The sequence below is a fragment of the Podarcis erhardii genome (assembly GCF_964252035.2).
Source record: "Podarcis erhardii genome assembly, chromosome: 14".
In the NCBI taxonomy this organism is placed as follows: Eukaryota; Metazoa; Chordata; class Lepidosauria; order Squamata; family Lacertidae; genus Podarcis; species Podarcis erhardii.
In genome coordinates, this window is record NC_138503.1 from 5539768 (window position 1) to 5566493 (window position 26726).

General features: G+C 42.0%; 1 protein-coding gene across 18 annotated transcripts in view; it reads right to left on the bottom strand.

Moving 5' to 3' along the window:
• HERC1 (HECT and RLD domain containing E3 ubiquitin protein ligase family member 1) overlaps positions 1-26726 on the bottom strand; it is a 106035-nt gene that overhangs the window by 28502 nt on the left and 50807 nt on the right. For 8 of the 18 annotated variants that reach the window (XM_081838566.1, XM_081838564.1, XM_081838572.1 and 5 more), the window contains 20 exons: positions 25760-25915; positions 25393-25499; positions 22816-22926; positions 21379-21555; positions 20344-20583; positions 19661-19744; positions 18076-18599; positions 16473-17248; positions 13943-14141; positions 13272-13432; positions 12725-12841; positions 12024-12255; positions 10157-10281; positions 9322-9542; positions 6822-7090; positions 5305-5357; positions 5005-5205; positions 4016-4190; positions 2769-3039; positions 1327-1540 (listed from right to left, as the gene is read on the bottom strand). In XM_081838566.1, coding sequence (XP_081694692.1) covers positions 1327-1540; positions 2769-3039; positions 4016-4190; positions 5005-5205; positions 5305-5357; positions 6822-7090; positions 9322-9542; positions 10157-10281; positions 12024-12255; positions 12725-12841; positions 13272-13432; positions 13943-14141; positions 16473-17248; positions 18076-18599; positions 19661-19744; positions 20344-20583; positions 21379-21555; positions 22816-22926; positions 25393-25499; positions 25760-25915 — 4413 coding nt within the window. Of the gene's footprint in view, positions 1-1326; positions 1541-2768; positions 3040-4015; positions 4191-5004; positions 5206-5292; positions 5358-6821; positions 7091-9321; positions 9543-10156; positions 10282-12023; positions 12256-12724; positions 12842-13271; positions 13433-13942; positions 14142-16472; positions 17249-18075; positions 18600-19660; positions 19745-20343; positions 20584-21378; positions 21556-22815; positions 22927-25392; positions 25500-25759; positions 25916-26726 lie in introns of all 18 variants that reach the window. The other 10 variants (XM_081838577.1, XM_081838565.1, XM_081838563.1 and 7 more) reach the window with 5 other exon arrangements.

Here is a 26726-nt window from a genome sequence, read left to right on the forward strand (position 1 = left end):
TTCCCCAAGAACGTTGCTAGAGCGCATTCAACACCATACACACTCCCCTTTAAAACATTTCTCTTAGTATGTTAGAGCACAGAGTGCTCAACACCATGTTGAATTGCAAGGGCAATTTTGCACTGGAAGAGACCTGCTTAACCAGGCCCAAGGCCTTTTTAGTCCAATATCCCCTTTCCCACAATGACCATTCTTATGGGCAGCCTACAAGCAGGCTATGAAGACAATAAACTTTCTCCTTCCAGCGTTGTCCCCCCACAAGGTATACAGAGGCATGGAAGTAATACACAAGCATCGTGACTAGCAACCATTGATAGCCTTCTCCTCCCTGAATTTGTCTAAACCACTTTTAAAGCCATCCAAGCTGCATCATACAGCTTGAGGATGCAAATTCCACAGTTTAACTGTGCACTTTTGAAGAAGGAATTCCTTCTGCCTGTCCTGGATTCTAACAGTATGAGAATCTAAATTTTCCTAAACTGAAAATCCCCCAACATAACCTTCCCTCATAGGAGAGTTGTTCCAATCCCCAACCATTTTGGTTGCCACTCCATGGCTGTATAATATCCCTTTTGAGATGCAATGACCAGATTTGCAGGACCCAAATACAGCCAGTGCAGGTGCAACACTGCCAATTGCTTAAGGTGCCTCTGCCATTTTTTGGAGACCCCCACCACTGCAGCACAACAGCTCACTCCACTTAATACAGTGGTGCCTCGCAAGACGAAAATAATTCGTTCCGCGAGTCGCTTCGTCTTGCGATTTTTTCGTCTTGCGGAGCGCGGATTCCCCGGGTATTAACAGTTTTACGAAAAAGGAAGCAAACTCGCAAGACGTTTTCGTCTTGCGAAGCAAGCCCATAGGGAAATTCGTCTTGCGAAGCACCTCGAAAAACGGAAAACCCTTTCGTCTAGCGAGTTTTTCGTCTTGCGAGGCATTTGTCTTGCGGGGCACCTCCGCCCTTTATGGGAATTTTCCAAGAGGCAGGGTTCTATGGTGAGGAGTTTGGGAAGGCAGGTTTTAGTTATGCATGCTTAACTCTGGGTCCAACTAACTGATTTTTACAGTTTTAGAAAATAAATCCATAGCCATATTACCACTCATTTCAATAGGTCAAGAATGTTTCATTTCATGTGGCTGTAGCTTACTTTTCCTTCCAAAAAGGAAAGGCAAAGCAGCCAACAACAACAGAGGAAAGCAAATGGCATAATACAAAAACCAAAAAATATTCTCAACCTTTGTCTACCCATGAAATGGTGAGAAACACCAGTGAGCTCTCATTTCTGGTGCCTGTACTTAAAATGATGCCCTGTTAAGAATAAATACCTTTCTTTTCAACTTCTGTTTTATCATAATTTGGCCTCAGTTTGGCCCCCTTGTCTGCCAACAAGGCTACTAACGCTTGAGTCACAATAAAGTTGGGTGATGTTACAAGCTTATTCTCTTCTGCTATTCCTCGCAGAAAGCTTGGCAGGAACTTTCGTTGCACTGGATCATCCACTGTAGTCAAATTGACACCAGTTGCTGCGGAAATCAAGTTCTAAAAAATGAGAAAAGAACAAAACACTGTAATAACCAATATAAGTATTTTAAATTATACACATCATTTCAACTGTACAGATTTTTTCAAATAAATGCAGACGCCAAAAAGGTAGATATAATTCTAGTTATTAAGCTGTGTCTATTAAGGAGACGCTATTGCTACATATTAGGCCAAAGGCCATTAACAGTGTTAATTTAGGGACAAAGTGGGGGGGGGGGAGTATTTTCATGTCAGCATTCACATGCAACAAGTCAGACCTGGTTTACCTGCAATGAGTAGTGTGTTGATACATGTTGCCTGATCACATTGCTGGTGGTTGTTCATCAGTGGTTAGGAAGAAACCAACCATAGCCCTTGCTTTAGATACAGTGGGAAAACAAGGCTTCCAGGTGTGTTTATCCCACTCACAGCAGAGCAGGAGTAATGTGGAAGCAATCAGGCAGAATGCACCACTACAAGGCCTGTTCCAGATAAACCACAATTAGCCAGTAAGTCTTACTGTTATGTGTGAATACAGCAATGGGTTACTCTTCCATGTTTATCTTTAGAGGAGAACTAGACTGGATGAACTTTCAAAGTTAAGAGAAGTGACCTCAAATGTTATTTTTTGGGGGGACTAAGCCCTGTGCCACATGCTCTCCAGCTATATACTTCACTGTCACAGAAAGCAAGATTGTTCATTACCTTATTGGTTCCAGAGTTTAAAGGTATTATGGACTTTGTGATTCAAATAATGTTCAATTTAAAAGTAGTCACTCTGCAATGCATAAGCACACCATGCTCCTTTTATACCAGATGCCCATTTTCAAAATTCTCATTTTGTCTGGTGTTATGAGGTTATTGTTAAGTATGTTAGTTATCTAACATACTGCATGTTAGTTATCACTATTAATGTGACATAATGGTTAGTCCATGTACACTGCCAAGTAGAGCACACTGCATGAAAACTAAGCCAACTTGCTCAAAGTTTCATAACAACAGCACTCAATGCCAAAGTCAGAGGAGCGGGAGAAACTGGGTATGGTAATATACCAAAAGAGGATTACTCACTTCTACGCCTTGCACCAAATCTCCTAAACCCCATTTCCCTTGGAAATACGCAATATTTCAGATATTTTCTTTTTTTAAAAGCAATTGTTATATGCCATTTCTTGGGATAACTTCAGCAATAATAGATTTAGTACCAGAAAATAAAAACCCAGAGCAGAAGGATGGTTGATCCTACCTGGGTACACAGTTGAACCAGCAGTTTTGCAGCACTTGGGGTATTTGAAGCTAAACAACCAACAGCTGTGCTCAGATAGGCCAAGCAGGAAATGGGCTTGCTCATTTTGCTATGCACTCCTCGAGATCTCTCGTGGGAACCGGATACAGTACAGGGACTTGTGGAGAGGCCTGCTCTCCCTGCTGCAGCCAGGCACATCAGTCGGACCAAGGTTCGGATATCGGTTAAACCCAAGGACTCAAGCCCAGCTGCAAGACTGCAACTAGACCCACTGTTGAGGAAAAAAAGGTAAGTTTTTTCTGCCTACTGACACCCCACACAAACACAGCATTCACATTTCAAGGCATATATTATACATTGTAGTGGTTATAAAAAAAACCCAAAGGACTGCAGCTCAGTGGTAGAGAATCAACCTACAGGTTGGGCTAGAAATGTTCCCTGCCTCAAACCCTGGAGAGCTGCTGCTAGTCAGGGTACACAATATTGAGCGAGTTGATTTGACACAGTACAAAGCAGCCCCTATGTCCCTAAACCAAGTATAGGATAAAGAGTACAGGTTACTGTTTTTCTGTCAAGGAGAATATTAAGTCAGTCCTCAGAAAGTCAGTGTCAGAACAGCATACCATCATTATGTCTGCACTCAGGACCAGGGAAAAGGAAGGAAAGGACACTGGCAATCTACATCTGTTTGCTGTGGATGCAGGAGAACATGAGCCCTAGAAGTGGGAGGTGCCTCCTAGTAGCCCTGCCCCCTGGTCAAATTTTCCTTTGTTTCAATAGACTGTGAATGGAGTGTCCCCACATTTGGACCACTGGATAGAGCAATATGAGGGGTAGCCAATGTGGCACTTTCAAGATGTTTAGGACAACAACTTTCCTCAGCCCCAGTCAGCTTGGCAAATTGTCAGGGATAATACGAGTTATAGTTCACAACATTTGGGTGGTACCATGCTAGGTATCCCTGAGGCATGGAGAGATTGCCAGTGTTCAGAATTTTTTCTTGTTAGTAAAGAAAAGGAATTATCTAGAGGGGGAAAACTTGCTTTGAAATTAACACATGGCTACTTTGGAAAGCTTGCACCAAGATGGGAATTAGCCCTACTCTCCTTGTGTTATCTAGCAGACTTTTTTATCATATTCAAAAGTTGCTTAGTTTCTATTTTGCTTTGGATTTTGTCTCAGATAACACCACAAGCTAACAATCACAGGGTCATTGTTCAAATCAGGTCCTCTAGAGCTTGACAAACCTGACAGAAAGGAGTGAGAGGGCTCTCATGACCATTGTTCTTGCCAAGAGGACTTGAGCTGCCGCCGTCACCCTTCTTAAAGCCATAACACGGTCGTGTGGATTTACCAGAGTAGCAGCTTGTTCTCCCAGAGTAATTCTGCCAGAAGAACTTTTTTCTATGGAGCCATGGCAACCTTGAATTCAAGGAGTGAGAAGAAAAGGAAGCATTGCAGCATGTGCAAATTTATACCCAAATAATTCTATGTTTTGCAAGTCACCTTGAACATTTTAAATAAAAAGTTAACTCATCAATGTTTAAATGTTTTTTAAAAGTGACGGCAGTTGCAAGTGTGAATTCAGAAGGTTAACCTGCACTTTCCCCAAGGACTCGAGTGACAGAAACTGCACAAAATAAACACAATGGGTCATCTCTCATGCTGAAGTTAATGCTGGGCAGTTCAAAACCCTCTCTCACTCCCGTTTCCATCTACCTCACCTCAACTGATGAGAGCACTGCACTGATATCTGTATATCATTCATCATCCCACTGACTACAGTTGGAAACAAAACGGTGGACTAAGTGGTCCTTTGGTTCAAGCCAGCATTGTTCGTGCACGGAAGGGGTAGCTGAATAACTCCACTCACTGAGTCAACAACATACCTATGATTTCTTCAGAGGATGTCCCTTACATCATCTTATGTACCAAAAAAAGCCCTTCTGCTTTTACTCAACCCTACTCTCATGCTTTTCTTTCCCAATACCACGGACCACGTTCCTTGCAGCTCCTTAATGGGGGGAGGGAGATGGGAATAAGTGGTTTTGAAGTTTTCCTAGCTTTTGATAACACAGGAGAAAGCTATGAAAAAACATCTATTCCAAAGTAATAGTACCACCACCTAAAAACAGATGAAGCCAATTAATTTGGCTGCAATTTCACAGTGAGTATGTTCAGGATAATGACCAAGAAAAAACAGTGCAAGGCAATTATTTCTCTATGTAAAGTTTACCTATTTGCATCAGTGTTTCCTCCATACTATTGGTGGCTGTGACCATGGCAACTGAGGCTCCCAGTGGATCACTATCCGGGAACTGAACAGGCTCAGGTACAATACGACGATCATTCAACCCAAGGGGTCCAGCCAACAGTTCAAATTCCTCTTCACCCGTCAGCTTTTCATCCTCGTCAACATCCAACATGTCCCAGTCTTCTAGCATGAAAGAAGTAAATTGCAGTTAGGTATACTATTTTAAAGCAAAACTTGAACTATGCACTGGTGTCATCTGAAAAGACCTACATAAAGAAGTACCTTCATAGACACTGTCTTGCTTGCCTATCAGGTCGGGTGCCTGTCCTTTATATCTGCACCAAAAAGAGAACACAACAATCTGCTGTTAAATCGAACACCCCATCTTTTTCTTTTTTTAAAGTATTGTAGTCTTTTCTTGATTTTCTTGTTGTTGTTGTTGTTTTGTAAAAGGCTTTGAGTGTTTTCTCTTTCAAAAAAATCAAGTGATTAATAACTTTTCTGAACTAAATGAATAAATAATATTAAGAAAGGGGTGAGGAACATGTGGCCTTCCAGGTGTTGTTGGCTAGCTGGGGCTGATGGGAGCTGGTCAACATCTGGAAGGTCAGAGGCTCCCAACCCCAGGTTTGTGAAAATTGAATTATAGCTAACTTGTCTGGGAAGAAACAATCATTTTGATGAAATATAGATTCCTCTTCAAATTTTCAACACTTATCAAAGATGCACCACAATATCTTTTGAGATGCACTCCAGAATCTTCTGACACTACCAGTTCCAAGTTCCAAGAAATAGCTGGGCCAAAGAACTGAGAGTCTGTATGTGATTTTGTGTCAGGCATTGAAACCCAAACTCTGTATAAAGCATCAGATTGAAATGCTGATTTTGAAAACATTATCTTAACAGTGTAATATTTGATTTCATAAATTATTTTAAAATGTGACAATTTTATTCTTCTCCCTCATGCAAAGAAGTTACACAGGACTTCATCAGCAGCCCACATTTGAAAGTCTGGAACAAACAGGAATGCCAATAAGTTTTGATGCTTGTGTATTTCTAACCTTCCTCCATATGGAGGCACCCTTATATCAAGTCAAACCACTGGCCCCACCTAGCTGAATAGTCTCTACTTCTGGACAGAAAATTCATGGCCCTCCAGATGTTTTGGACTCCAGTTCTGATCATTCCAGACCATCAGCCATGCTGACTGGGGCTGAAGGGATTTGGAGTCCAAAAATATTTCTTCGTCTCTGCTCTAGCAAGGGTTAGATGCTATCTCCTCCAGATGTTGCTGGATTACAACTTCCATCATTCTCCACTGTGCTAACTGGGGCTGATGGGAGTTTGAGTCCAACAACAATCCTAATCTAATTGGCAGAAGCTATCCAAGGTCTTAGACAATTTGTAAACAATATTGGACTATTAGTCAGTGTAGACCAATACAGTCTACTGACTGGCAGCGGCTTTTGAAGATCTCACACTAGGGTTTCTGGGGATTGGACCCAGCACCTTTGCCATTCAGAGGATATGCTCTGCTTCTGAGCTGTACCCTTCTAATGATGTCAGGGGGACCCTGTGACAGGGGTTAGATGAGACTTGACTTGCCCAAGGCTACCCAATGGAGCTTTCTGGCAATGCAAGGATTTTAAACCAAGCTTTCAGTATCCAACCCAACACTCTAGTTACTGTACCATATTGGCTCATGAAGTTCAGCTCTTTTATGATAAGTGCTTCCTTTTTCCTTTCCTTTCTTTCTTTTTTCCAGCAAAGGGCATCACAGGCTACACAGTCTTTGGTACCTTTCCGAGGAAGATGTCTTAGACTTGCTCTTCAAGGTCAAGTATTTTTCTCGGCAGCTGCCACACAAGAGGTAATAGGGATTCCCACTTCCACATTCGCCACCAAACCATCCATCCACATAGGAGCCATTGCTGCGGTAGCCCTGCCGGTTTGCGCTGCGCCCACAGCCAGGGTGGTTTCTTTTCATGTGTTGATTGAAGCTGACAACGCTGGATTCACACAACTCACATACTACCACTTCTTCTCTGTCTTCAGATTCACAAACATGCTGCACAGTGTAATCATGCAGTTATAATCATGTACACACAGAAAAATCTAGTATTTCTATTGTATTTTAATGACTGTCATAACCACAGCTGACTCAGCAGTTCTCAGTTGCAGCTTATTATGGAGGCAATAAAAAAAAACTGGAAATACAGTGGATTGTCATAGGTCAACCTTTGCATAGGTGCCCTTCAGATGTTTTGGATTACAACTCCAATAAGTCCCAGCCAGGATGGCCAGTAGTCAGGGATGATGGAAGTTGTGGACCAAAAAAGCTAGAGGGCACTAGGCTGCCAAAGGGAGCTGTAGGTGAACAACTTCAAATATATTAAAGTTAGCAGTTCATACTTTATTGGCAGCCTAATGGCATGAACCTTTCTTTGACAGGGTCAAAGAAACATTCATGCCAAAAGTTCAGTCAAAGTCTAAAAATCAAGTCTAATTTTCTGCCTATAAACCCCAAGTTTCTTGAGTTTTAAAAAATGGCCTACAGATGCTTAATTCACATGCTCTGCATACTTTGCAAAACTGTGCAAATAGGTTTTACAAATTGGTTTGCTTTCAGTTTATTTTATGAGGAACTCTTAAAGAAAAAGTGGGGGGAGAAAACAGGAAGGCTTGCTGGTTTTATTGAACAAACAAATTCACCCTGATATTAGCAGGAAAAATACTTTTTTCCCTAGCTCTTGCAATTGAAAGGAAAATTCTAAAGTAAGAACTGCTCCATACATTTAGGCAAAATGAGGATGTAGATGGTGGTAGAATTCTGGACTGTATCACTACAACTGCAAGGTCATATTTCTGGGGGAAGGGTGGTCCATAAAAAGCTTCCTTCACTTAGTAAATTAACTCACAAGGAAGAAAAGTTTAGCATCTTTCTTCCTGATGAACTAATTTACTATAAGCATAGAGCATTCAAATACCTGAGGCCAGCTCCCTGAAATTTGAGGCAGTCTAGTTTGCCACCTCATTCTGTGTAATGTGCAGATTGGCTCAAAAGCCTCATCATTCTACAGACACTACTGCAACTATTTACTTTTCCTTGAAAGTGATCAGAGAGCACCAGAACAGAGAAAGTCAGACCCCCTAGTCCATTTAGCTCGGTATTGTCTACACTGACTGGCAGTGGCTCTTTAGGGATTCAGGCAGGAGGTCTCTTCCCACCCTACCTGGATATGTCAAGGATTGAACCTGGGACCTTCTGCATGCAAAGCAAGTGTTCTACCACTGAGCTAAAGCCCAATAAATTTGGGTGCATTTGTTAGATCCTAATTCAAAATAAGGCCAATTATGTCTTCACTACTCAACAGTAGCACTGGACATCTTTAAGAGTCTAAAGCCTATAGTTTTCAGCTCCTTCAGCAAGATGCTAAGCCAAAGACACCTGCGTACTTGAAGAGGCAGCAAAACATGTAAGAACACTGCTGTGAAAACATCAAAGCGCACAATGATCATCTCAATCTGAGAAGCGCTTTAAGCAGCAACTGTTGCATTGAAACTATACAGGATATTGTAAGCAATTTAGCATATTCCCAAAGTATTAAACAAGGTACAATCTTCAATGAATTTCTCTCACACTGGAGAGCTCTTGCATAACCGTCATTCTGTTCAAAAGAAAAGTACTGTTCCATTGTAGCCAATTCCAGCTGATGTTTGGGGCTGCTCTTTGAGGCTGGTTCTTGGCTGTGTTTGGATGATTTCAAGCCCCCGTTTGTCCCAGCCATGACTTCACCCGCCCCACAGCTGACATCAAACGTGACATCAGGTGTGGGGTAGGTGTGCATGGCCAAAATGGCCTGCCTGGGGGCAGGGGTGCTACTTGGGCCTACAGGCCAGAGTTTTCCCACCCCTGATGTAGGGGAATATTAGCCACTCATCATCTCTGATGAATGAAATCATGAAGCTGTCTCTGATGAATGAAATCATGAAGCTGTCTAAAAAAATTTTTTTGCACCTTGCCTGTTTTTCCTTTAAAATGTCAAGTGACTTAATTTGCAGAAAAGACAGTTGGCAAATAGGAAAGCAGTCAAAGTAAAGAGAAACTGTTTCACATGAAATGTACCAATGAGAACTACATGATAATATTCACTTGTGCTGTTAAGAGCCTGGAACCATCCAAATAAGGGTTAGCAGCAATAATGTTAATAAAACAATTGCTTAGGTAATGCATAATGTTATTTCATTTCCTAGAAAGCAAGTAATAAGCAAAGCAGCCCCAGCTGCAATCACACACACCCAGGTAGGCCAATCCAATACCTCCGGGATCCACATTCCTAGAATGTCATTATCACTGGCAAGATCCTGCCCAAACATGGCTTCCATGGCTTCATCATCCAAGTCAATTTCTAACTCCTCATCCAAGTTGAAGTCATACAATGCTCCAGGGTCTTGTGGCAAGGAGATCCCTTCTCTCCGGCTCTGATTCCTGTGCGCCTGTACAGAGCGGTACAATCCCGCTTAAATCACAGAGAGAGAAAACAAGCACACAGTTTGTTTTGCGGGTTAGTAGTAGCAGTACGTGCTAGCTACGGTCAAAGCTGCAACTTAGCAAAATGGGTGCTGTGATGGATAAGGACACTTAAACTGCAGGACCTCTTAGGAGAGATGTCATTCACTCTTCAAAGTGATACACACTGTGCTACTCTCATTCACTGGCCAACATCAGCACCACCAGGCCCCAAAGAATAGATGTCATTCACTTACATGGGGAAGCAGGGGTAAATATAAGGACAATACTTGTTCCCCTGACTCCAAAAGCAGGGCTTCCTTCCCTAGCCCCAACAGTTTGGGTTGATGGCACCTCAATTTACATTGTCACACGAAACTTATCAGCCACCAAAAATCTTCATCATTTCTACATAAGTCCCACTCTGGGTTCTGTTTCTTAACCACACCATTCTGACAAGATTAGAAACTGCTCTATTATACACACACGTATGAAAATGTTAACATACACACTGACACATACAAGGCTAGCAGAACACATTTAAAGTTCTGTGCTACAGAGTACATGCCCTCATCAGCAGGGATGAAAAGAAAAGGGTGTTGAAAAATATTTTCAAACACCTACCAGCACGGGCTAGCAGTGTCCGAGCAGCTAAGTCAAATTTATGCCTCCTGGTCACTGCTGACCGACCCCTTGAGGTGGGTCCACTTCCAGATGCTGCATTTTCTACGTGTTCCATACTATCATGGCTGAAATGTACAAAAAGTTTAGAAATATTGAAATGTGTCAAGTATTCATTAACATTAATCCAGATTGGACATCGGACCAAGAAGGGGGTAATGTTTATATTGCCTAAGCGCTTGTTGTAGATAGCCTAACTCTCATAAAGCATAGAGGCCTTGATTTCTACTAAATTAGGTCCCAATCGCCAGTTATTTGCTCCATTGTAGGACTGCTCTAACTAGAACTGGAGAAATGTATAGCTCTGCTTTATTTCTAACTTCTGAATGTATAACTCATAATACGCTCAGTCACTTTTGCTTTACCACAGATTAGGGTCTTTATTTAGATCAGGAATGTGAATGTATTAGTTCTTTTACTGTGAAAATTGATCTCCATATGCTTTCTTTCTTGTAATAAACAACTTGGTGTCATTATGCTTGTGGAGAGTAAGTATAAGTTAGGCACATGTTAGAACAGCACCTGACTGATCTCTCTCTCTCAAGCGACAGGTTTCTGGGGTTCTTATGTAGGGAAGAGACATATAATGCTTTTTGTGTCTTGCCTCTTAAGACAGATTTTTCAGAAAATATTTGAGAACAGAAGAGCCCTGCTGAGCTAGTCACCACTCTATTTCTCACAGCAGTCAACAAGCCTGAGCTGGCTGTGGCTGACGAGGCTTGTAGTTCCAAACAGCTGGAGAAACCTGATTGGGCAACACTGCACTGAACCATTGGTTAACAGACTTGGCCTCCATGGGTTTCTCTAATCCCATCTAAGATAGACTGATTTTAAAAAACTAATGCATATTTTAAAAATAACCATATTGCATATTTTAATAGTAAACATGGATGAGAGCCAACAAAGTGAAGCTCAATCTAGATAAGACGGAGGCACTGTTAGTGGGTGGTTCCCTAGACCAGATGGCTGGGAAGTTGCCTGCTCTTGAAGGAGTGGGTCCTTTGCTGTCACTTGAGGCTCAGGCGGCCTCAGTGGTGCAGAGTGTTCTATCAGCTTTGGCTGGTGGCTTAGCTGCGCCCCTATCTGGACAGGGATAGCCTAACTTTTGTTGTCTATGGTCTGGTATCCTCTAGGTTAGATTACTGCAATGCGTTATATGTAGGGGTACCTCTGAAGACAGTTCAGAAATGGCAGCTGGTACAGAATTTGGCGGCTAGGCTGCTCACCGGGGCAACATGGTTTGAGCATATTACACCAATCCTGGACTGAATGAACTGGCTGCCAAATAGTTTCTGGGCCCAATTCAAAGTGCTAGTTTTGACATATAAAGCCTTAAGCAGCTCAGGATTGCAATACCTCAAAGACCACCTCTCTCCATATGAACCTACCTGGACCCTGAGATCATCCTCTGAAGCACTTCTTCCTGTGCTTGTTCCATGAGACGTCTGGAAGGTGGCAGCATGAGAATGGGCTTTTCTGGCTCCCCATGCCCCCCCCCCCCGGGAGATCTGGCTGGCGGCTTTATTATACATCTTTAGGCACCAGGTGAAAATGTTCTTCAACCAGGCCTTTGGCTGATTGACATTTGATGCCCTTTTAAATGTGTTGTGGGAGGGACAATTATTGGTTTGCTTGTGTTCTATTTTTTATCATGTAATTTTATGTTGTCAGTCACCCTGAGATCTATGGATAAAGGGTGGTATACAAAATGAATGACTCAAATAGTTTTGCGCTGGGGAGTACCATCGTGGGGAAAACTAATACTTACAGTCCCACTAAGGTTTGAGACCTGAAGAAACCAACATTTTACCTTTCACTAAAACCTTCCTCCATTTCAGTGGCATCAGCTGAAGGGATGTCACCGGGAGACTGCAAGTAACATTGATCACTTGACTTCCCGCTGCCCCCAGAAACTACAGTGCCATGGAGGGAATCGGCTGTTTCTTCTGACTGAGGGTCTTCGTCTTCCTCATTCCCAGGATGCTCTATCATCCACATTGCTAAGACTGTAATGTTTTGAGCATCTGCTTCTCCTCTTGCACCTAAGAAAGAAAAATCTTATGAAATGACACCCAGTTATGAAAACAGGAATGCCCGGTTAGAAATGGATAAGAATTCAAAAAGTTCATGACAGAAACTCTTTCCAAAGTTTTGTTACATGCAGCTTGATAGCTGATGCAACAGCCAACATCCAGAGCATCTTGCCTTCACCTCTTTTAAAAGGCAGTCCCTCCTTCTTACAACTGCAGAGAAAAGCTTGAGTGTGCTTGGAAATCCGAAGAAACCAAAAACTTTTGGTGGGTGGTTGTTCAGGACCTTCTACTATTTGATCCTGGGCTCTTATTCCTTGAGCAACTTCAAGGGAGTGCTTGTCCCCATTACACTTTACAGACTAATATTTGACAACAAAGAGCAAACCCTTTAATGAAAAAGAAAGCTATGACACTTCAGAGCCTAACTGGCTTGTTACTTGTGCTCACAAAGCATATTCCTTGACAGCAGAAGGATTACCTGTGGCTTCCATTGCTTTCGCAATCTGCCGGAGGGAGAAGCCCATTTCTAACAAGGGCACAGCAATAGCTGGTGGAGGAGGGGAAGTTGAAAGGCGGCTGCTTGGGTCCGACAAAGCTGCGGATTGTGGAAAAAGAGCGAATGGCAAATCAGCACCATCTCCTTCATAATTCATCCTGCAACTTAGTCAGTCAGGCTACAAAATTTCAAAATCATTTATTTTGGCTGCATTTCCCCAAACACATACATATTTGTATGCATTTTTTCCTAATATGCTTAAGTCTTGTACATAATTGTACAAAGTTCAGTTACATCTTTTTGTTACTACAAAAGGGGGGGGGTAGTAATATCTTCCACATATCTGCCAATGAATGTTTTAGTATTAAGAGGTTAAACCATTAGTATTCCCTGGCATTGATGCCTTGACCAGCTGAGGGTACATACAGTGATAGTAATCACACAAATTTCAGTACGGATATGAAGAGAACAAAACTGAGTTGCAATATATATATATATTAAACCTTACTAAGGCAATGGACAAACCTACCTGTCCGATTGGCAGGTCTTGCAGACTGAGAATCAGGAGAGGTCAGTGATTGTCTCCTGCCTACTTCATCAGAAGGAGATGTTGGCAAAGAGGATATGGGAGGCGTTTGGGCACGTCTTGTTGGGAGTACAGTAGTAGTTGGGTAACTGGAGAACATTTGCCTTTTAAAAATATATAGATAAAAATGGTAAAGCAATGGATAGCAGTGCAAGTCATTCCAACAAACAAGATAAATACCTGTATTTCTAATATTACATGGTGATAGCTGTAACCCACCAATGGGATATGTATGGATGTCAGCAAAAGTAGGACCCGTTCCTCACCATCTCTCCTTCCTAAACAAGCCTCCTTCAAATTTAAAAGGAGACTTGAAAACAGCCTGAGGGTTCAATGGGCACAAACTATTTTGTGAGTGCTGACAACCCAACTGAACACTATTATGTCTGGCACCATTAGTCAGCAAGTAAAAAACACAGAGTTTTATTGTTGAAAGTAGGAAGGGAACAGCCTTTTATAAAAAGATATACTGCTTCTTGCTACTCTAGTTAAACAATTTGCAAACATTTTCAGAAAATGAAATCTATTTTTTGGAGAAAACTGATCAAGATACAAAATGATTACAAACTTGGCTGGATTGTTTATGAGAAGCAAGATCAGAAGTCAAACCATACCTAAGAAGGCTAAGAGGCAAAACACCAGGGGACTCAGAGGCAGGCACAGTTTCGGTATCAGTCACCGGAGTGGTGGCAGTTGTTGTATCTTCTAGAGAGCTGCTCATGAAAGATGTCGTACTAGAGGCTGAAGGGCTCGTTGTCACAGGTGTCTGGGCCTGCTGAGCTTGGTCGTTTTCTTCTGCTTGCTGGTCCACTTCTGCAGAACAATTTAATGTTTTTCCATGTCATTTAGCTTTTAAAAAAATCATTTATGACTTGCTCCCTATAAAGCACCTTGAAGCAATTTCACAATACAACAGACACATACTCAAAACAATGGCATTTACAAAAAGTTTAAAATATTGTGTACATTAAAAAAATCAAATCTAGTAGAGACACTGATTGGAATAAAAATATAGCTATGCAAATACGCTTATTTTTACAGGCAACTGCAGCACACCTGGGACTGAATACCTGTGGGCCTTCTGAAGGCATCATCTTAGCAAACATGGGAAATAGGCCACTTTGCCTTCTCCTGCAGAACTCTCCTTAAATTCTCATAAGTGGTTCTAAAGTTTTGATTGTTGAATGAAGGGTTGGGTGGCTGATATTTATTCTGTTAGAACATGCCATATCACAAGGAACGATCCCTTCAGACCTAAACTTTATGGAGCACCCTTCTTCCTAATATATGAGCTGGTGCTATCATTATTCATCATTCTGCACTAATTAAAGGTATGCTTATTTGCCCAAGCTTTCAGAGGGGGGCAGCTGAAAATGAATTGACTTCTTTTTGGTGGGGGGGCTGTACATTGATATTGTACATTTTTATTTTAAATTTTAAATTGTTTTTATGTGAATTGTGTTGCTGTAACCTGCCCTAGGATCATGAGCTGATGAAGAGGGGTCTAGGAACCAAAATAATAAATAAACAGTAAATGATAATCAAGTATTCCAGCAGTAGCCAGAAAGGTATCCTTGGGACACTCCAAAGCAGAATGTGAAGCCAATTGCCACCGTGCCCCCTGCCAACTCAGGACATGCTCTAGCACAATGCAGGCAAATGCTCCTCAACTGGAGACATGAGTGCTGAAAGGACAACTGCAACCTTAGCTCAGAACACAGACCAGGGGGATTCTTTGGCCCACCCTTTCATTCACTGATGGGTTCTGTGGAGACAGAAACATCTCCAGTCCATCACTGGAGAAGCCTGAAGACAGCAGCCATGTGAGAGGCCTTCAGGGGAAAACAATGATTCAGGGCAGGACAAGATGGAACAATACTGTGAGTACAGGAGATAATTGCTGGGTAGGAGGTGAGTACTTTTCCATATCCTGAACACATTTTCACAAGTTGTCGTCGTCGTCGTCCCCCCACAACCATGCATCAAAACCAGACCAGCTGGGGGGGGGGGGAATTTGCAGAAGGCATTAAGTACCTTCCCTTCTGCCATTTCTAGAGGAGTACTGCCGATGACGACCGGCAGCAGCTCTCTAGAGTTTCATGTAGGGGTCTTTCCCAGCCTCCCCCTGGAGATGCCAGGGGCTGAACCTGGGGCACTCTGCGTCGAAAAGCAAATGGCTTTACCACTGAGCTGCAACATTTCCCCAAGTGGTTGCAACCACTTTTACCCAGACATCTAGTTCCACCCACATACCTTATGTTGAAACTGCAACTCAAGACTAGTAGCAGTTCTCCCAAATTCTCAGGCAAACAGATGTCTTTCACAGGTCCACTACCCAAGCTCCTTACAAGTGGTGATGCCATGGGGTTTTCTGCATCTAAAACATATGCCCTTGCACAATAGGAACCACCCTCTACCATATACAATTAAATTCAAATAACCAAAGAACTTTGTGATGTACAGGTAAAAGGGGGAAATTTCGTATGATTATTTGTGCAAGCACACTCAAATCATGCTATGGTAGTTCACACTATTGTTAAAACACTGATGCTCATCTAGAGGAGCAGAGATCAAGGGAGGAAACTAGGGAGGGTCACAGGAGCTGCTTTGTCTCCGCAAATCTTTGTCATGTGATGTGATCCTACCACTCCTAAGCTGTGCAAAGAGTGAAGTCATTGTTTGCAGACACCTCCTGCAGGTTAGTCAGAGTATAAAGAGTAACTGCTATGTTGAACTAACTAGAAGAATTTTAGAAAGCTGTCATTTAATGCAACAGCCAAACTTATGGTTGTTGGTTTTTTTAAATGACTCCTTAGTTTTCTTTAATTAAGCTAAAGGACATGGAAAGTGAATGAACAAGGTAAGGCTATTGGTCAGCATGATAACAGCTACCTTTAGTTATGGCAGAGACCAAAAAGACAGACTGACTAACGCAAAGCAAAGCAAATGGCTAGGGCACTGCACACCAACTGCTGTTCTTGTACCAGTGTAGCACCACAATACACAATATCATACTGGCTCTGCAGGAACAACATAACAGTATTGCTGGCTTTTCACAGGCACAAATATTAGGAAAAGGGTATCCAGCTACCAGCGTAATTGTGTTCAAATTAACATCTATACACTTGCATAATTAAAGTGTACCTTGCTTAATTTTGCTGCCACACTGGTCCTCCAACAGCCCGTGAACCACTAATTTGTAGATCATTGCTTGTGCCCGTTCCAAATCAGCCAGTCCTAGTGCCCTCTTGATAGGTGAGCGCATGACTGCCCGTTTCACCATATGGCGCATCAAGAACTGCAAGGCAGCACGCATTTCCACATCTTCGTGAACAATGGGCGAACTCGCACAATCAGAATTATGGCCACTCTCTGCCAGGACCTTTGGTATCAGTAACAATTCAGCATATTTACTACAACTAAGGAGAGTGCTAAGCGATTTCATAGCACCAAGGTAAAGATAAGACAACTGCACTGCTCTGATTTCTGATTGTACAGCATCGTGATTCTTGGAGGCATGTTCATGAGTCTTCCTTTTGCCTTCGGCATTTGGATGCTGGCTCTCCACACCCAAGGAAACAGATTCTAAGGAAAACGAAGCAATTTCATTTTCGGATTTTGAACTTGTAGCTCCATGGCCTTTGATCTCCTCAGTGCTTGGCACCGACCGAGCATCTGATCCAGAGTCACCTTCTGTTCTCTGGTCAACATCTCCTTTGTCTTCTGCATCATGCTTGTGTTTCTTCTCATGTCGCTTGACGCTTTGCTTCCCCATGTCTTCATGGATGCCAGTCAGGAAGGTGAGGTCCAGCAACACAGTGGCTGTCAGTCCACGGAATCTTGCAACATCAAAAGGCAGCGGTTCGCAAGGTTCCAGATTATACAATGGCGTGTCACTAGGCGACCAAAAAGTTGGGAAGCTTTAATAAAGATCAGAATGACACAGGAAGAAGCAAGTGAGGGATAGACAGGAGGAAAGCACGGGAAATAATGTAGGCAAAATAAGACATAAAATATATTTAATCAAAATCTAAATGAATTGACAGTCTAAAAAAGTAAATGTAAACCGGGGGGTGGGGGTGGGAGGGAATGAGGGTTATGATCAGATAATGGGGAGAGATGATACTCAGTGCAGAAGGTAACAAAAAATGAGTGTGCTGTTTCAGACAAAACAGTTCATTCCAAATACCCAACAAAGGTAATCATAAAATACTGAGGGAGTTTTTGCTATATTAGACACATTTGTTTTGGAAAATGTTTCCTAATGGATGAAAGCACCCTGGGATCTCAACTGGGTTCTGGCACTAAGTAGGGAGGTGGCATGCCCCCTTAGATATTTTCACAAAATAAAAATGCAAAACAAAAACTTAGCAGCACTTTAAAGAGTTAAACAAAAAACCTATTCTGGCAGAGGTTTCTGAGGGCTCACAGAAACTTAGCAGCACAAGAGATGCCACAAGAGATGAGTTACTCTCTAAGGTGCCACAAGGCACTTGATACCATCGTTCAGACATTACTTAGCTTATAGTCCAAATGTCATAAATAACACTCCCTAATGTTACAAAGCAATGGCCTTAAAACCCACAGTAGCAAAAGGTTACAAGAAATTTATTTCCAGGTTGAGCTGTCTGATATTTAACTAGCTACTAGTATTAGCAACTACTATCTCACATTTTAAAAGTCAGTGACATTTCCTAAGCACTAACAACTGGCCCCTTGTCTAACACCAATACTGAAAACACTGTACCTGATTGTAATCTCAGCTTCGTCCCATTGCACCTTGGCAGACGTGCTGCCTTCTTTGACCACTCCAAGCAAGGTGGCATGCCGCCCAGTTTGCCTGTGAACACAGCGGCCTCCAACTCTAAGTCCAGCATCCACTCCGCCAATCACTGCCAGGACTGGCCACACCTCCACACACAAGGTCTTCAGCTGGAGCTCTGAGAGATCTGCCAGCCCATGCCGACTGCCATGTCTGCCTTTCTCCTCCTCCTTGCTCTCCTTCTCCTCTCGTGCTTCATTCTCCTCTCGGCTTTGAACAGAGCGACTTTTCTTCAGTTTCTGACCTGCCTCTTTAAGGCATGCTTTGAGCTTGTGCAGCCGCTCCATCATTTTCTTATTGATGCAATGTGTCCACCGGTCTGTTCGATGGAGGATGCGGATAAGCTGAATTGTGGCCTCTGCAAGCACGGCAGCAACAGGGCTGCAAATGGGGTCTCCTGGCAGCAAATCCCTCGGGGTGCCACGCATCTGCATGTCACAGATTTTTACCTATGCACACAGACACACAAGGAAATTCACTCAGCTGGATTCTCAGGTTTTTGGTAAAATTTATTTGCAATTAGAAATCTTCTAAATGAATCAGAAAGGGTTTATTTTTTGTAATTTTCACCAATATTGCAGGTCTGCTACAAAACAGACTTCTATGAGCTTTTGTGAGAGGTTGTAGCAATGAGGAAGAATTTATATTGACAAGCACATGTGAGTCAATTTTTGACATCTCAGTGATTCTTCCATGCTGTTACAGATGATTTCAAAATATAGAAATATTTACAGACACGTAACAAATTATTTAATTTTATATCCTGCCTTCTTTCATCATGGAAACCAAGGCAGAATGCATATGGTTTCCAAGCACTGACCAGACCCAGATCTGCTTAGCTTCAGCAAAGGCCTTCAGACCACACCCTGGGACATTTAGGTTTTGGAGGCCGGTTATGAAGGTGTGCTTCTCTGTAGACGTCAATTCTCATCTTCCATCATGTCCCAGCACTCCGTCTTAGCAGAAGTGGAGCAGAGCGCAGGAGTATTGAGAAAGCTCTGTGGATACAACCTTCCCCCTAATTTGCTATTCCTGCCTATGTTGGACTTGCGAGTGCTCTCAGCTCAGCAAGGACAGTAGGACAAGTTGAGAGATGTCAAGACTGCCCAGGCTTTTTATTTTCCCTGACCTGCCAAGCTTGCTGTATCCAAATGCTGACAGGAGTGGGGAAGAGAGAAGAAAGGGGCTACAACAAGCTTGGATGAGGGTGTTGGGGGGTGTTGTCTTCTTGCATGCAAAGGAATCCCTGATTCAGCCCTGGCAAAAGAATTTCAGATAGCAGGGCTGAAAAAGACTTCTGCCTGATACTCTGAAGAACATCTATCAGTAGCAACATAAAATACTGTTTAAATAGACCAATTCCATATAAACATGTATGTATGTACGCGTGCGCACGTGTGCACACACACACAGAGCTAAAAATGCTCAATTTATTCCACATATTATACTCATAGGCCCTTACCAAAACAGCATATTAACCTTCGCCACTATTGCTAAATATCCAGCTTACCTTTTCTCCAGGATTACTGCTATAAAACATCACACATGGGTATAATTCTGCAGCATCCACATCTTCAAAGGCCAGTTTTGGTTCCTGGGGGGAGGGGGGGAGATAGTAGACAGCAAACTGATTATGTCAGTCACCAATTTTGCAAGGAGCACTTCCTTACTGATTACCATCAGGTCATGCTTCATTTAGCATCAATTTAAAAGTTTAGATAAGCCTTCCCCAACCTGGTGGCCTCCAGCCATTTTGAACACCATCACCTATCAAGCTCAGCTTGATGCTAGGACTGATGGGGGCTTGACGCTGGGGCTGATCTACGACATCTGGAGAGCACTAAGTTGCCAAAGGCTGGTTTACATTATCACTGATGAAGAACGTGGTCTGTTCAGTTGTGGCACTTACACTATAGAATTTGTGTTCCCCCGAGGTCAAGTTGACACACTCTCTACCCTTCCTTTCAAAATTTAGAAAGATTTGTTTCATTGTGCCCTTTCATTTGATTTCAGTTCAAAAACTTAGAACTTTGTGGTGGTTTGTATTATGCCTTTGTTTTGTCTGCTGTACTGCTTTTTTGTAACTGCTGATTGAATGTTGTTTTACTGTTGTTTACTGCTTTGAAAACCATTACAGGTTAAAAAAATTTAACAGTATACAAATATCATAAATAAGCAACAGAAGATTCATACTTCTCCATTTTTTCCAAAGGAGATAGTTCTCGCTTCCATATCCAACACACATGTTATGAAGTCCCCTTGGGTAAAACTGGTCAGTGTCAGCGTCTGCTCTCCATTATGGTAGAGATTGCCACTATATGCTCGGTACAGCCACATGTCTGAGGTAGTGCGATGGTTAAAATCGTGAACTGGCCAACGAGACACTCCAACGCATGTTCCTTCATTGCCTCGATTTTCCTTCACGATATAGAACTAGAAGGTGAAGAAAAAACATCAATACCCATGGGCTACTTAAAACATCACGAAGCACAAAGACATATAAAAGTAATGGGGATTTGAAGAGTCATTTCAACCCTCAAATTAATCACTATTGAACTGGAAAGGGGAGGGTAGAGGCTCAGTAGACCCATGGACATCCAATAGGCTATCTTGTCAAGGTGTACTTAGCAATTATTTTAAAACAGCAATAATCTTTTATCTCTATCATTTTGGGGAATAAAATATTTGAAGAAAAATTAAGTATTCCACAGAATGATGAAATCAAAAGGATTGTTGTTTTAAGATCATTGTTAGGTGGAGCTTCTGATTATTTCTCCCCCCCCCCCCAAAAAAAAATATTTAGATTTGACATATGATTTAGGTTTATATCTGGCAGAATATCCCATAAAATTTCAGAGTGTCCCGTGAGCCTCTCTCTTCCCCATGCAGTTTACCTGGCCTCACAAGTCTTTGCAGAAAGATATAAAATCTAGTGCAGGCAAAAGTATGCTACTGATCTGTACTGCTCAACCCACAGGCTTAGAGAAGCCCAGCAAATCATGAAAAAGACCTAAAAACTGTGGATTCTGGAAGTCCAGCTTGCAAGGGTCAGAAATCCTGTGCAAATCTAGGGAACAAATTTAGGCAACCTGAAAAAAAATGCCATTAGAACTAGAGTTCAAATACATTCCCCCTATTTTGAGCAGTACAGTTTGTGGGTTAAGGACACAATGGGTTTATCTATACATCTTGCTTCATCTCTATTTTTAAACTGGGCTTTCTACATACCTTCCACTGGTAACACCCAGAAGTGACTCCAGTGGATGCTAATCCATATCCCTTTCCACCGCTCCCATGAGTTAGGATCTGACCATTCTCTACTAAGCAGCACTGAGCCTTCTCAGGGTCAAACGATACTTCCTGTATAGGGAGATTTTCATCTTCTTCTTCAGACTCACCCTGTTTCTTTCAAAAACAGAATATAAACACCTCACATTATGGTCAATTAAACAGATTGGGGGGGGGAGCACAATCTAGCAGTAAAAAAAGGGAGGTAAAAGATGTATAAAAATACAAAATACCTTTTTCAAAAATAACCATAGATACAAACACTCCAATATTAAAAACTTGATAAACCAAATCCCATATGAGACTGTAGCGGACTCACCCCACTAACTGCCCCCAATTCAATACAGCAGGCCCACCGCACAGTACGCCAACAAATTTCTTCCATGTACCACAGGCTATCTTGTGGGGGGGTTGTGTGAGGGGAACTTTGTTTCAGGGAGTCTCAGGCAGGAGTTGATCAAACAAGGAAAGTTTTATTTACAAAAAGAGATTGGGGAAACAAAGTTGGGCTAGGAAGAAGTTAACTTTTACTTAAGCTAAATATAAAGATGTCACAGGCTTAAGCACAGTAGTATATGCACATCTTTTCTTAAACTTCAGTTGCTAAATATCGGTCGCTGCACTTCAGGTAAATGTTCCAGTTTTTGGAATAGGTGGTGAAATGCTTAACTCAGTTTCTCTTGTTCCTTTACTTGGTTATGACAGGTCTTTTAGTTAAATACTTTGGACACGGCACAGCTTCCCTCACGGCTTAATGCTCTGTTTCGTGATCTGTTTCGTCATTTACCCCCTCTCACTTCTGAGGTATAAGAGACTCTGGGATCCCCTCTTAACTGGCTTGGGAGTCTTCTTTTCCTAGAAGAGCTCTCCCCGCCTGGCAGGAAGGAGACGCAGGGGGTCTGTAGTCCCACAGCTTCTCCCTCCCCTGCTCAGACTCAGCCCTCCAGGCAACTCCTGTCTCCTCACACGGTCCTAATCTCTTCAATATGAGGCTCCTAAGAGCGGATGCTAAACTCACATTTGAACCCACTCTCTTGGACAAATCCATTCCTAATCCCTTTCTCCCATCTCAAACCAAACTCAACCCTGTCTCGCTCCAGCTCTTTCCCTTCTCTATCCCCATCTCAAGGCTTCCTCAGAAGCTGCTCCTTTTATGTGCCCCCCCATTCTGCTCCTCCCCCTTCTACAGCCAGCTGACTTTGTAGCCAATCAGAGAGAGGCTCCAACCCCCCCTGGTGGAACTCTGAGGGACTGCATCACCAGGACTCTGCTGTCCGTCACAGGCCTTTCAACATGAGCCAAACACGTTTCAAGACAAAGGACTTCATCAGTGGCTGAAAAGAACATTATGAAATTGATCAGAATTAAAGCTAGTACCTGCAGCTTCATTTCTTTTTCTTTCTCCTTGATCTGAATTATGTGCTTGGCTTGCGCAACAGGACTTTCCCACATACAATCAGACAGAAGGGAGAACAACCGATCAATAACCTGTTTGGGAAACATGATTGAAGAACATTTAATTCCAAATAGTCACAGGTAATTTTTAAGACTGTATTTCCCGTCCTGTTTACACTACAGATAACAAAGCAACCAGGGGTTTGAAGCAGGCAACTGAAGACAGTTTTCTCTTCTTTTTGAAAACACATCTCTGAAAACCTGTGATTTGGTGCAATCCAAATCACAATCTGATGAAGTGGCTATGGGGCCAGGAAAAACACCTCTGCCTTATTTCCTTATTTCCTTTACCCAATCCAAAGGCATAGTTCATACAAGCACTGAAGTGGAGAGAAAGTTGCTAATATCAATATGAAGGAAAATGTTAACACAATCATATATTAAGGAATGTGGCAGAAACAGTTCGTCCTATAGCGTGTGGTTTTTCATGTGTTGAATGAATGGCTACCAGTCCACCATAAAAGTCTCTTAGGCATTTGATCCTCTAGCCACACAAAGGTTTTGCATCACTTTTCCAAAAAGTGCTATGTCCCAATTTACCTTATTCCACTGTTGTACATTTAAACCCTTTGGTTCTTTCCAATTTCTAGCTATCAATATTTTTTCTGCCATTAACAAGCAACCTATTAAAAGTTTATTTAATAACTATTAGGTTGTTTTAGGAGGACTTTTTTTTACACGTTTTCCCAGTATTTTTGTTATTTCTACAAATATTTTATCCCAGAACTGGGCAACTTTGGCACAGTCCCACCACACATGGAGGATGTAAAGGAACTGTGAGCTGTACACCCCTCCCTTTTCCAGGTGAGCATCAGTTATCCATTTTAGCTACTTCTGTAGGCATTAAGGATCATTTTGGTATTGTTTTCAAATAATTTTCTTTTAATCTAGCTAAAGTTGTTTTACTAGGACCTCTGGCCTTGTGACCTTAGGCAGCCATGGTCACTTAGGGGAGACTGTTGTAAGCTGAGCAGATCAGTGACCAGATAGTCAAAAAAGCAGCTTCATTATTTTCAGGCTGTTGCTGAGGGCTGAGAAGTAACTTTAAATATTTAATTAAAATTTTTGATTATTAACAAAAAAGAAAATATTTCACCAATCAATCAACAATAAACTTTATAAATCTTGACTTCCCTCCCCATCTTTCTGTAGTCCTTAAAATAATTTTATCTTTCCCTGCATATCCCAAATCATTTCAATCTATTATTTTTATTGTTATTATCTGTTATTACAATAGTCCTGCTAATGTCTTGATCTGTTTGCAATATGTTTATAAATATTCAATAAACCATTTCCATTTCTTAATAAAAAATTGTTATCTTGATTTCTTATTCCTTCCATAAGTTTTACCATTTCTTCATATTCCATTAGTTTCTGCAACCATTCTTCTCTCGTCGGGACTTTTTGTCTTTCCATTTTGGGCAATTATTATTCTTGCAGCTATAGCTGCATAAATAAATTAGCTTCTATATTGTTTAGGTAGCTCTGATCCCATTATCCCCAAAAGAAAAACTTCTGGTTTTTAAACAAATGTTATCTTAAACATCTTCTTCAGTTCATTATATAACATTTCCCAGTAAGCTTTACCGTATTTTTCACTCTATAGGACACACTTTTCCCCCTCCAAAAATGAAGGGGAAATGTGTGTGTGTGTCCTATGGAGCGAATGCAGGCTTTCGCTGAAGCCTGGAGAGCGAGAGGGGTCGGTGAGCACCGACCCCTCTCGCTCTCCAGGCTTCAGGAAGCTATCCGCAAGCCTTCGGAGCCCAGTGGGAACTCCTTCGCAAGCTTTCGGAGCCCAGTGGGAACTTGCGGATAGCAGCCTGCAGCCCGAAGCCCGGGGAGCACAGTGCAGTGCAACCTTGCCTTCCTCCCGGACCCGTTCTGGGGGCTGGGGTCGGGGGAAGCTCGGGCTTCCCCCGCCCCAGCCCCGCGGCTAAAAAGGAAGCCAAGACAGCTAGCGGGATCCATCCCGCTAGCTGTCTTCGCTTCTGCCAAAGCCGCGCGCAGCCTCTCCCGGCTGGAGAGGTTGTGCATGGCTAAAGAGGAAGCCACAACAGCCAGCGGGATGGATCCCGCTGGCTGTCTTGGCTTCTTTACTCTTTGGGGCTGGGGGGGGATAATTCCCCCCCCTTTATTTCCCCCCAAAAAAACTAGGTCCGCCCTATGGTCCGTTGCGCCCTATAGAGCGAAAAATACTGTAACCTTATTGAAAGACCTCATCATATGGAAATGGGTACCTTCTTTCTCTTTACATTTCCAACACTTATTTGACTTTGCTTTATACATTTTTGCCAATCTACTAGGTGTTAGGTAGCATCTATATAACATTTTCATATAGTTTTCTCTTATACCATAGCATGCTGTAAATTTCATATCCATATGGGCTGAGAAGTAACTTAAACCGAACCACAGTTTCTAAGATGCAAATGCCACCAAAGTAGTCACTGCTGCAAACACAAAAACTTAACATTTTACAATATTGTAAAGTATAAAGACCTGAGCCATCTGGTCATCCTCCACACCCGATTCACAAGCAGGCAGCACAGCTTCCAGAACATGTAGTGCAAGCAGCCTGGTCCTCAAGTTGCCAACCAAAGGTACACCTAGAAATGGGACCCAGAAGGAAAGTTGGTACTACCAACACATGCTAATAACATACCAAACAAAGTTAGAAACCAGCGGTGTGTCTATAAAATGGTGTAAAATATCCAGAATACACAGGATAAAATGGGCTGCCCACTTAAATACACAAAATATGTATAAAGAGTTTCTGTAATTATTCATTTGATGGACATGATGCAAGCTTCTATCTCCAAATGATAAACACACTCCCACATCAAAAACAAAGACCATAGCACCATACCTGAACAACATTTCTGAGAAGCTATGTTCAGCAGCACCTCTGTCCACTTTGGGGATGCCATTTTGGACTGAATGGCTTTTGAAGAAACCACCCTTCTAAGAAAGACTAAGAAATCGCCTAGATGCAACTCTGCAGCATGCTGTTTTCGAAGAGCCACTGTGGATTTAAAACAATAAAAATTATTATTGCAAAAAGGAAAGGGATTCATATTTTCAAAAGGCCTGATTTGCATATGCTCTGCCTGGAGAGTGCCTAGGAAAAGATAACCAACTGTCTACCCTACCTTCTGCCAGCAGGTGTCATTGCTGTTTTGCAGCCAAGTGATTAATCCGCTCTGCTTTTATTGTCCACTGTCTTTATCACTGTTTAACTTTTTTTATTGCTTTTATATAAGGTGCCCTGAAAGCTTTCTCAGCTGAAGAGCAGGGCAAAAGTATTCTTTTTTTAAGTAAAAGAACAAATAATACACAACAAAGGAGCATCTTAACCTTTTGTTGTGCAACAAAATTCTTCTTACATTAACTTTATTTCTGCTCTCTTGGGCCAAATTTAGATTTATTCCATTTCATGGGTGCCTTTTTCTGTACCAGAAGAGAAAAGGTAAGCAATGATTTGCAAAATAGTTCAATAAGAAGCATCAATAGGGGCTGCAAATAAAGATTACAACAGAGGTGGAGAGACAAAATTCTCAGCAACACTTATCAAGTCCCACCATTTTCTATAGTGTCAAAATGTAAACAATGCCCCCCACTAATTCTGACACTGCTTGTGAAGATGTTTTCATGTTTACATTGTCCACTCTCATTTGTTCTTTCTCAAATAAGATCATTTGCCCTCAAATGATCTCATCTCATAGCAGTGTTGTTCTGTTCACCACATGATAAACATAGTTCACCACTGAGAACATAGATTGTGTAATTTGGATTTACGGATGAAGGGTGGAATAATAATAATAATAATAATAATA